This window comes from Pelophylax lessonae (assembly GCF_965119305.1).
Source record: "Pelophylax lessonae genome assembly, chromosome: 11".
Lineage (NCBI taxonomy): Eukaryota > Metazoa > Chordata > Amphibia > Anura > Ranidae > Pelophylax > Pelophylax lessonae.
In genome coordinates, this window is record NC_138778.1 from 203,117,154 (window position 1) to 203,129,501 (window position 12,348).

Sequence of the window (12,348 nt, forward strand, 5' to 3'; positions counted from 1 at the left end):
GCGTTATAGTGTTGGTATAGGTACAGTCTAGGTTTGCAATAGGTGCCGTACAGAGTGCAGTAATCCTCTCTTCACTGAGCTTTCTCCCAAGGTATGATATGTCCGTCTCTATGGGGGGCCGAATGTCTTTCTTGATTTGTGGGTTCCTGCGATGCAGTAGGTTGGGCCTCATCCAATTTCCATTGTTATCTCCATGTGATACAAATCTGTCTCGACATCTTCTGCTGTGGATGACACTACGAGGTCCTCTGAGGCCTCAGGTAGGACTAGCATCAGTCTGTGAGGACATCCGGACTGCTTCTGCTATGGGTAAGAGATGATTGAAAAGAGATACCAGATCTTTAATGAACCCATTTTTCCCTTCTGGGCAGATCTGAGCAGCTGTTCGCATACTATAAAGCAAGGGTGGACAAACGTTTTGACTCGAGGGCCGCAATGGGTTCATATATTGGACCCGGGGGCCGGACCAAGAGTAGATGGACGGTGTGTATGTGTGAATTATGCAGAGATGCCAGCGTTCCCCCTTTCAATGCAGATATGCCAGCGTTCCCCCTTTCAATGCAGAGATGCCAGCGTTCCCCCTTTCAATGCAGAGATGCCAGCGTTCCCCCCTTTCAATGCAGAGATGCCAGCGTTCCCCCCTTTCAATGCAGAGATGCCAGCGTTCCCCCCTTTCAATGCAGAGATGCCAGCGTTCCCCCCTTTCAATGCAGAGATGCCAGCGTTCCCCCTTTCAATGCAGAGATGCCAGCGTTCCCCCTTTCAATGCAGAGATGCCAGCGTTCCCCCTTTCAATGCAGATATGCCAGCGTTCCCCCCTTTCGATGCAGAGATGCCAGGCAGCCTCCCCCCCCGCGAGACCAGTGCACTTACCTCAGGCAGCGCTTCTCTTCAGTCCCCCGACGTCTCCTCGAGTCCTCAGTCCTCCCGCCACCTCCTCGGCCAATGGCATGGGGTTTGCCTTTCAGCCAATCAGGAAGCAGGAGGACCCGCTTCCTGATTGGCCAGGAGTAGGATCCGTGTGACAATAGCAAATTTTCATTCGCTATTGTCACACAACGGGCGGGCTCGGGGCGCACTGCTCTGTGCGCCCCGACCGCCACTGCCGAAGTTCCTCGGGCGGCCCGGCACCATTTGATCCACGGTACCGGTCCGCGGCCCGGGAGTTGGGGAACACTGCGCGCTCCGCGGGCCGGATTGAAAGGTCCGCCGGGCCGTATACAGCCTGCGGGCCGTAGTTTGCCCATTCCTGCTATAAAGGGTAGTGACCTCTAGCGGTCAGCAATTTTTATTTCCTTGTACTTTTCCTTTAGTGCCGGTTCACATTTGTGCGATGCGGGAACGCTGCGAATATGCAGCGTGTTCCCGCATCGCATCCGCACCCCTGGCAGTTCACACTGCTATATGCGATACGCTGGGGGTGTCAATTAAATGTTAACGACACCCCCAGATCAGATCGCATATCGCAGTTTGATCTGCAAGTTCGCACAGGATCGGATCGCACTAGTGTGAACCACCATGCGATCCGATTCTGCTGCAGACCAAAAAAAGGGTCATGTGCGTGTTTTAGTGCGATTGCGGTGCAAATTCAGCCATACAAACTGTATGGCTGAATTTGCACCGCACAGAGATCGCATGTAATTTTAGAAAAAGTGCGCTCCGAATTACATGCGATCTCTGTGATTGCACAAATGTGAACCGGCACTTAGGGTCAAAGTCCTTTTTGTTCTATTAACCTCAGGCATTGGATTCCCCCAGAGTTTTTTCATAATGTGTTTTCAAATTCTTTCTTAAGTGAGCTACAGGTCCTCAGTGACATTTATGACATCTGATCTATGGAAGTTCCCAAAGCCAGTTCGACAGGTAGTCAAATTTCCCTCCCTTACATCAGCAGGTACAGTGAATAGCCCGTAAAGTCGTTTTCGGTGCAATTCTAAGCATACACTACAGCTGCAATGTGCCTGCTCTAATGCTATTTATTTTGTGCGAGAGAGTCACAAGGATGTCTTAAAGGGTGTGGTTGAATTGTTCCGGCTGGGCAGGGGCGTAACTGCAGGGGTTGCAATTGCAACCGGGCCCAATGCTCCAGGGGGCCCAGCATTGGATAGGAGGGGCGGCAGTGGCAGCCTGTAGAGAAATCACTGTCCTCCTTTTTCCTCCTGTAGCTGCAGAAAGAAAATGGAGGAGATTGGTTCCTCTGTATGCTGCCCCCGCTACTCCTCCTATCCAGTTCACTTGTGTTCTGCTGTCTCTGGGCCCCTGTGTGTTCCCCTGGTCCCCCCCCCCCTCTGTGATCCCTCCCCTCTCCCGCTGGCCGCTGCAGGGGATGTGTCACAATAGAGAACCAGGAAGGGGTCGGTAAATATGTAATATTTACCAGCTCCTTGCTTCTCTAAATGGACAGAGTCATAGTCAGTGACATTGTAAAAAAATAAAATAAAATGATAAAAAAATACAATTAAAATACCAAAAAATAAAAACTGCTGACACCAGTGGGTGAACTTCCAGGATCACAAAGGTCACACTTGCGACCGGCCCTGAAATTCCCTCACCGTGGGGAGGCCCCAAGATGGCAGGAAGGGGGCCCACTGCAAAACTTGTGAAAGGGACCCGCTGTGGGACCGTAATAAAGGGCCCCGCAAGGGGAGAAAAGGGCCCCAGGATCAGTGGGAAGAGCCCCGGGCTTGAAGGGAAGGGCCCCGGCCAGGGGTCCGGGGGGGGGGCCCTTCATGGTTTCTTGCACCGGGGCCCTGAAGGTTCTAGTTACGCCTCTGCGGCTGGGTGTCCCCCTTGAGGACCAGAAGTCGTTTTTCTGGTTTTCTGAATACCTAGCAGATCTAACAGACTTTTGATGAGCTTACTCTGAAAGTCTTTTCCTTGATCAAAATTGATACGATTGCTTGAGGCAGGCCAGAATGCACGTAGATCTTTTCCACAAAAGCTTTGGCTATACAGTTTAGGATTGTTGGGCTTCAGTAGGGAACGCCTGGTCGTATCGGGTAAGGTGGTCCGTTACTACAAGGACATTTCCTTGGTCACTCCAGTCAGGCTCCAGACACAGGAAAACAATGCACACTAATCCCATTGGCCCTTGACTTTGGAGATGGCCCATGGGTGAAGCTTTGTTTGGTAAAGTCTTTCACTGAACACATCTAAAGCCCCGTACACACGAGTAGAAATTCGGCCGGGAAATTTTTGTCCGACCGATCTGTCGATTTTCGGCTTGTTAGTATGGTGCTTCCGACAATCGACTCCGAATTTTCGGCCGAAAAAATCCTGGTATGCAGGCTATAAAATTTTTGTCGACCATCAAAACACGTCCGATTTTCATCTCATTAGTACAGATTTCGGCGGGGAAAAATCTTATGAGCAAGACTGGGCATGTTCAGAGATGAAAGAACACATAGAAAGCAATCCAACACATGACATCACTTCTGAAGTAGAATTCTGTCGTGTGGGAAAATTCGTGTGCAGTCTAGAGCACATTCCAACCAACAAAACACAACTCTGGACAAAAGACGGACGACCGGTCGGCGGAAATTCGTTGCGTGTGTACGAGGCTTTAGGCAAGAGTGACCGTAGCCCTCGGGGTGGATTTGATTTAAATCAAGTTGATTTAAATCACAATTTAAAAGGTAACTCCACTTTCGTGGGGGAAAAAAATCAGCAAATAAAGAAAAAACAATATAACGTATAAAATTGCGACACAAATCATATTGTAATTGAATGTTCTTAAAAATCCCCTTTCCTTTTCAATCTGCAGCTGTTGTAATTTTCTGAAAATGCAATGTAATATGGCCGCCTGGAGCTGTTCTGTACACAGAATGCATACTGGCCACACCCCCAGAAACATAATTTCCTGCTTGTGTGATTGGCTCACCAATTTTCCCAGAAGTCTGCACTAAAATGCAAGTCAGATTTCTGGCATCCCCTGCAACAAAAATGTCATTTTTGGTGAGATACTCCCAATAGGAACACGTCTAAAGGGATGCAGGCCCAACAGCTTTCCTCATTAGAGCCCTGCAGCTGCACAGCTGATAGATAATTATGGAATCACTCCCGTTTGACCCACTCAGCACAGAGGAACAAACAGTGATTTCTTAAGAATAACAAAAGGTAGGAATCTGCAACAAAGTTTGTTCAAATCCCTGCAATGTACAGAGATTCCCAGAGTGGAATGCTTTTTTTTTTTTCTCAACAAAAGTGGAGTTACTCTTTAAATCATGATTTATATCATAGTTTTTAAAGAGCAACTCTCATCTCTGTCCCGGAGAGGCTCCTCCTCTGACCACTGACAGTCCCATTCACTTTAATGGGACGGCTGGTAATGCGGCAGTGACCCAACAAAGTGAGGGACGTGGTGGTAGTAGGTGAGTGGATACCCGCTAACAGGTGCTGCCATGATGGATCTGAAATGACAGGTGCTCTTTAAATGTAAGGACTTATTCTTGCTGGTAGTTAGTGTGAAATTGTGAGAATGCATCAATGCAGTGCATGTGATCTCACCTTGCAGAGCTTGGATTCATTGAATGAGTTTACCAAAAATGTAAACTATTTCTGAAAATACAGCTACATAACTAAGCTCCATTTCATGCTGAATAAACTAAATGATCAATGTATGTTAAATAGAGAACTATCTTTAGATAAATTTTTACTCCAAAATCATTTTATTAAAATAAGTTTGATACAAATAAAAAAATCTGATTTAAAAAATAATAAAAAAAAAAAATCTGTCCACCCTAGTTGCCCTCAACTTTGCCGCCAACAGATGTGTTCTCTGCCTAGCTTGAAAGTCCTCTCTGGGCCTAGGTGGCCATGCTCACCATGTAAAGCTGTTGGTACGGTCTGCCATCTTTCGTTAGGGTTTTCCAAGGGGCCCCTATGGTAGACCCCCCCCCACCCCCCATCTCCCAACAGCAACGAAACCTTAGAGCAAAAGTGTCAAACTCAATTTTATCTCGGGCCGCATCAGCATTATGGTCACGCTCAAAGGGCCAGTTGTATCTGTAAGACTAAATGTCCAGAGCACACCACCCTGGTCTGCTAAATGCTGAGACCAGGGAAGGTGCAGACAAGAAGGGGCTGTGGCTACACAGAGGTTCAGGATCTGTAGGAGGAGTTCTGACCTCCTCTCCGCTCTAATTCATCCCAACGGTGTTCTATCGGGTTGAGGTCAGGACTCTGTGCAGGCCAGTCAAGTTCCTCCACCCCAAACTCGCTCATCCATGTCTTTATGGACCTTGATCAGAAGCAGGCAGAACGGGGGGGGGGGGGGGGGAATCGGTGTCGGAGAAGCAATTACAGGAATGATGCCCTCTGTCTGTGTCTCTCCCTGCAGCAGCTGAAAGCTGGCAGGAGGGGGGGGGGGAACTGGCTTTCAGCTGCTGCAGAGAGCCGCACAGGTTTTCCTTCTGTAATTGCCCCTCCCCCTGACCGCACCGATTCCCTATGCTGTTGGGCCCCCCTGTGTGCCCGGGCCCCCTACAGGAGGACTGGTGTGCCCCCCCCCTCCCCTATCAGCACCCCAGCCTGTCACACAAGACACTAAAAATCTGAGAATTTCAGCTGCCTCTGAATTTAATACATCCCCCGAGCATGCGGCCAGTGAAGTCCAGCAGAGCTCCTGAGTTGCTTACTTGTTTTTGGGTCAGTGTGACAGCCAGGCGCTCTGCATTTTCAGCAGCTTCTTTATTTTTTTTCTAAGCACAGCAGATGATACTTTTAAGCTTTATGGAAGGGTAGAGGAAAGATGAAATCGGTCGGTCAGAAGTTGGCGGCAGATTTGGGGCGGCACACGTCTGCCCGTAGGACACTGATTGTAGGATTAGAGTTGTGTGCCGCTCCCCTGCCAGCGGCTCCATTTGTAATGAGGATCGGCGCTGGCAATCGTTTGCTCTGGATCACCTCCAGGAAGTAAACTCTGATAAATATTAGCTGATCCCAAACATGTAAGAAGCAGAACTGTCTGTGTTGCCTAGACTGGCCAATCAGGCGATTGTCAATGGACAACGCATGCTAATTAAGGTGAATGTAAAGCCAATTTTTTATTTTATTTTTTATTTGTTACATTTTTTATTTTTTTTTAGTTTTGGATGGAATTGGGAAGGACGGGAACCCCGTCAGGTTTGTCTCTACTGGAGAGATTAACCCTTCTTACACTGGTGACCGTTATCACCGGCATGGAATGTAAGGGAAATCCTACATTTAGAGTTGTCACCATAACAGGAGCTGGGGAAAAACCATCCACTGGGGACACCTGCTCTGGTGACAACTCTAGATTCTAGAACACCTTGTGTACACTTGTGATTGGAAGAGAGCACGGACAGGCAGTTAAGAAGCGCTTTTACCGCTCCCCCTCCCCTGAGCTGCAAAGACAGTGCTGTAGGCAGAATACCTTAGGAGGGCGGTACTGCAACAATGAATGGGGACCCTGCTGGCCATGGCCTTGGTGGTATGAGCTTATGGGGATTAAAACAGGTGGTGAGGAAGCATTCTGTCAAACGCCCTCTGAAAAGCGTTCCATTGTGGATCGCTCTTCTGAGGGCTACACTTGTATAAGGCTTGGTTCACACCCATGTGTTTAGTGCTTTGTGGCAACAGCCTTTGTGGTGCGCGCTTATAGGGATTAACCACTTTACCACCAGAGGATTTTGCTGTCTTACGTCTGGGCCACTTTTTGCGATTCGGCGCTGTGCGACTTTAACTGACAATTGTGCGGTCGTGCGACGTCATACCCAAACAAAATTTACGTCCTTTTTTTCCCACAAACAGAGCTTTCTTTTGGTGGTATTTGATCACCTGTGCGTTTTTTTACTTTTTGCGCTATAAACAAAAAAAGAGCATTTATTTTGAAAAAATAACATTTTTAACATTTTTTTTTATATGAAATTCCCCCCCAAAAAAATTTAAAAATCAAATTGTTTTAAAATTTTTGGCCAATTTGTTTTCTGCTACCCATGTTTGGTAAAAAAAATCACAATAAGCGTATTTTGATTGGTTTGCGCAAAAGTTATTGCGTTTACTAACTACGGGAAAGATTTCTGTCATTTTTGGTGTTTTTTTTTTAAACGCGTAATGGCGGCGATCTGCGTTTTTTTTTTTTTTTTTTGAGAGACTGCGACATTGCGGCGGACAGATCGGACCCTTGACTGACATTTTTGACACTTTTGGGGGTACCAGTGACATTACTGCAGTAATCAGTGCTATATATATGCACTGTTACTGTAAAAATGACACTGGCAGGGAAGGGGTTAACTTTATTGGAGAAGGAGGGGTTAATGTATGCCTGGTGCTTACTGACATGTGGGGGGGGGGGGAGGTGACTGAGTGACAGAAGGACAGATCGCATGTTCAGCTATGCTGAACACTCCGATCTGTCTCTCCCTGTCACTTGGGAGATCCGCACGCTCTGTTTACACAGGCGGGTGGATCTCCTCACTCAATTCCCCGACGATCGGGGAAGAGCGGTGGCGATCGCCGCTGCTCCTCCCCTGGCCCGACTCCCGCTGTGACTGAAAACAGCGGGAGAGCGCCTCCTACAGGGGGGGGTGTCCAGCGACGTAGGTCTACGTCGCTGGACGGGAACGAGCCACTGTGCCGCAGTAGCAGCACAGTGGCTGGGGGTAAAGTGGTTAAAACAGGTGGTGAGGAAGCATTCTGTCAAACGACCCTCTGAAAAGCGTTCCATTGTGGATCGCTCTTCTGAGGGCAACACATGTATAAGGCTCGGTTCACAGCTATGCGTTGTTTAGTGCTTTGTGCAGAAACGCACTACAGTCCCATTTCACATGGGACTACAGGACACGTTCACATCTATAGTTCTTCAGCCGCTGCATTTTCGGAAAGGGTCAGAGAGTTATAAAATCCGCAGAGGTGATCAAATACCACCAAAAGAAAGCTCTGTTTGTGGGGGGAAAAAAGGACATGAACTTTTATTCGGGCACATCGTCGCACGACCGCGCAATTGTCAGTTAAATCAACGCAGTGCCGTATCGCAAAAAATGAAGGGGGTAAAACCTTCTGGAGCTGAGGTGGTTAATTTGCAGGGATTTCGTCTCACTTCCTGTTTGGCTATGGGACAGGAAGTGAATGGAAATCTCCGCAATGGGACACAGATGGTGAAAATAAATCTGACGTGTTCTAACCCTCTCTTGCTCTATCCAAAATAAAAAAATAAAGTTTTGCCTATTGTTCTACTTTAAAAATAAAAAGGGAAATGAAAGCGGCCGTGCTGCCGAATAGCCATTCTCATATGATGCATTTTCTGTTCTAATTATAAGACTTCCTTAAATATTAAACAGGAACCACCTACCAATGTTCCTCGGGTCCCCGTACCTCCAACAGTTCGACACATTTGAAGAATTAAAAAAAAAAAAAAAAGAGGCCACGCCTCCTCGCCAAAGTCATATATTTCAGCAGGGAAAAAGAGCAGAGCTGCCATAAAGCAATAGGTGCTTCCTCTTTATATCCCCATATACAGCGCATCCGGAAAGTATTCTCAGCGCTTCACTTTTTCCACATTTTGTTATTTTACAGCCTTAGTCCAAAATGGAATAAATTCATTATTTTCCTCAAAATTCTACAAACAATCCCCCATAATGACAATGTGATAGAAGTTTGTTTGAAATCTTTGCAAATTTATTAAAAATAAAAAACAAAACAAAAAATCCCATGTACATAAGTATTCATACCCTTTGCTCAATACTTTGTTGAAGCATCTTTGGCACCAATTACAGCCTCAAGTCTTTTTGAGTATGATGCTACAAGCTTGGCACACCTGTTTTTGGGCAGCTTCTCTCATTCTTCTTTGCAGGACCTCTCAAGCTCCATCAGGCTGGACGGGGAGTGTCGGTGCACAGCCAATTTCAGATCTCTCCAGAGATGTTCAATCAGGTTCAAGTCTGGGCTCTGGCTGGGCCACTCAAGGACATTCACAGAGTTGTCCCGTAGCCACTCCTTTATTATCTTGGCTGTGTGCTTAGGGTTGTTGTCCTGTTGGAAGATGAACCCTCGCCCCAGTCTGAGGTCCAGAGCGCTCTGGAGAAGGTTTTCATCAAGGATGTCTCTGTACATTGCTGCATTCATCTTTCCCTCAATCCTGACTAGTCTCCCAGTTCCTGCTGTTGAAAAACATCCCCACAGCATGCTGCTGCCACCACCATGCTTCACTGTAGGGATGGTATTGGCCAGGTGATGAGCGGTGCCTGGTTTCCTCCAGACATGATGCTTGCCATTCAGGCCAAAGAGTTCAATCTTTATTTCAGACCAGAGAATTTTGTTTCTCATGGTCTGAGAGTCCTTCAGGTGCTTTTGGCAAACTCCAGGCAGGCTGTCATGTGCCTTTTACTGAGGAGTGGCTTCCGGCTGGCCACTCTACCATACAGGCCTGATTTGTGGAGTGCTGCAGAGATGGTTGTTCTTCTGGAAGTTCTCCTCTCTCAACAGAGAAACACTGGAGCTCTGTCAGAGTGACCATCGGGTTCTTGGTCATCTCCCTGACTAAGGCCATTCCCCCCCCATCGCTCATTTTGGCCGGACGGCCGGCTCTAGGTAGAGTCTTGGTGCTTCGAAACTTCTTCCTAATGGAGGCCACTGTGCTCATTGTGACTTTCAATGCTGCAGAATTTTTTTTGTCCCATTTCCCAGATCTGTGCCTCCATACAATCCTTTCCTGGAGGTCTACCGACAATTCCTTGAACTTCATGGCTTGGTTTGTGCTCTGACATGCACTGTTACCTGGGGGACCTTTTATATAGACAGGTGTGTGCCTTTCCAAATCATGTCCAATCAACTGAATTTACCACAGGTGGACTCCAATCAAGTTGTAGAAACATCTCAAGGATGATCAGTAGAAACAGGATGCACCTGAGCTCAGTTTTGAGTGTCGTGGCAAAGGCTGTGAATACTTATGTACATGGGATTTTTTTTTTTTGTTTTTTATTTTTAATACATTTTCAAAGGTTTCAAGCGAACTTCTTTCACATTGTCATTATGGGGGATGATTGTTTGTAGAATCTTGAGGACATTTTTTTTTTCAACAGTTTTTTTTAAATTTAGTTAAATTTTACAAACCATTTTTAAAAAATTCTACACATTTCAGACCCGCCATAAATCCCCCTACTACCCCTATCCCTTCCATCTCCTTACCTATTCCATTCTATTCCTATGTTACACTCCTTCACCTGTATTTCTATGTGCATTTATCGGACCCCAATCTTTAGTCCCCCCCCCCCCCCCCCCCCATCCTTCCAAATTTCTATGTAATCTCTAGTCTTTAAATTCTGCCTATTTTTTCCAGATCTGTGAGCAAAAGCTGGGAGAAAAAACAGCCAGATCTGTGAGCAAAAGCAGCACACGTTACACCTATTAGGCACACAGTAAACCCTTTGATGTTAACCCCTTCAGTGTCAGTACATTGTACAGTATTATATCTGATCACTGTATAAGGCCGGCCATACACGGTGCAATTTTCTTTCCTGCAACCACGGGTTGCAGGAAATACATTTTCATGATTCCCCCATGAACACAGACACTGCTGACAGGAGAATCAGGTTCAGCAATGGTCTTCTATGGGCTGTCCCCGCCGGGGGAAGACAGTGATCATTGCTAGCGACTATAGCAGTCGCTAGGGCTAATCCCAGCTGAATCCGGCAGGCTGGTTGCACCCAAGTTGATCTTGGTACATTCAGCCTGCCCATTAACAGTTCAAATCTTGGCCGGTTCAGCAGGAGATTTGAAGCGTGTATGGCTAGCCTTAGTGTCCCTAGCAACTCAGTTAGCGCCCCTCCCAGCCAGTGTCTGTTAGCGTCCGATTGTCCGCCACACTATCGCAGTCGCTGATCACTGCCATTACTAATATAGTGTCTATAACTGAGTAAAAATTCCAGTTTATACATTATAGCTAAAACTTTCACACAAGCACACTTATTTGGTAAAAAAAAAAAATCCCAAGACATGTAGCAGAATACATTTTGACCTACATTTTTATGAAGAAATTGGATTTTATTGGATATGTTTTGTAACAGAAAGCTAAAAATATTGTTTTTGAAAAAACAAAAAAAATTTCTGCATTTTTTTTTTTTCTTTTTTTGTTTATAGCTCTATTTTAAAAGAAAAATGCTATCCATTTCATTTATAAGTGTAGTGTTGCATTTATGGGTACAGTGTTGCTTGACCAAGCACTTATTATTTTTTTTTTGTACCAAAGACCTGAAGTAGAATACATTTTTGGCCAAACTTAGAAATTGGATTTTATTGGATATGTTTTGTAACAGAAAGTTGAAAATACTGTTTTTTTTTTTTTAATTAATTACATTTTATTAATTTAATAAATTAATATATTATTTCATTCATATTTTCAATTTATTTCATTTAATTTATGAGTGCAGTGTTGCATTTATGGCTATAGTGTTGCATAACCGAGCAATTACCAGTTAAAGTAGCGCAGTGCTGAAAAGCAAAAAAAAAAATGGTCTGGTCATGGAGGGAAAACTGCTTGGAGCTCAAGTGGTTAAAGGGACGCCGTGGCTGGGCGAGAAGGGGGTAACATGTCCTTTGGAATAAAGCTTTTTTTCTATTTTTTTTTTCCTGTTTCAGACCTGTTTAGCTATGTCTTGCTAAGAGGTGGCCACACACAGAAGCAAAAAAATCTGATTGGTCACTACACTTGGCAGACCATAAAATAAATGTGGAGATTGTATAAAAATCGATGGGTGTTCTATGAGCTTTATTTAATACATTGTATATGGATGTGATGTGTCATTTAGATATTGAAATGGTTGGTTCTGTGTTGGCAGGTGGGAGGTTCGGCTCTGGATGTTCACCCTCCTGGCGGGGACATGCTTCCTGTACTGCGCCCGCTCCAGTTTGCCCATCTGCGCGGTGTCGATGAGCGAGCAGTTCGGATGGAACAAGAAGCAGACTGGATTGGCTCTAAGCAGTTTCTTCTGGGGCTACTGCCTGACGCAGATCGCCGGAGGTCACCTGAGCGACAAGTGAGTAGCTGGAGGTAGAACCCTGAAATGCCAGCTGAAGCCTTGGCACTGTAGGGGGCGCCCTTGTGGTCAGATTTAGTTTTCATTTCTATAGCTTGCAGAATATTCCCACCATGATGGAAAATTCTTTCTTTTTACCCTCCATTTATGAACTGATATTTTATCTTTTTATTATTAAAGAAAATGTATTGTACAAATATGAAATATGGAATATATTGATACTACGCACATTATAGTAATATTAGTATTAATAATTATTAATTAAAAAAATTGTATTATACATTTATTAATATTTTATACAATTATTATTATTTTTATTATTATTATTATTTTTATACATTTATTATTATTATTA

General features: G+C 45.3%; 1 protein-coding gene across 1 annotated transcript in view; it reads left to right on the top strand.

Annotated features, from left to right (window-relative positions):
* The window catches only part of SLC17A9 (solute carrier family 17 member 9), a 51,706-nt gene that overhangs the window by 5,485 nt on the left and 33,873 nt on the right, over nt 1–12,348 (top strand). The window contains exon 2 of the mRNA XM_082272396.1: nt 11,796–11,993. Coding sequence (XP_082128522.1) covers nt 11,796–11,993 — 198 coding nt within the window. The remainder of the gene's footprint in view (nt 1–11,795; nt 11,994–12,348) is intronic.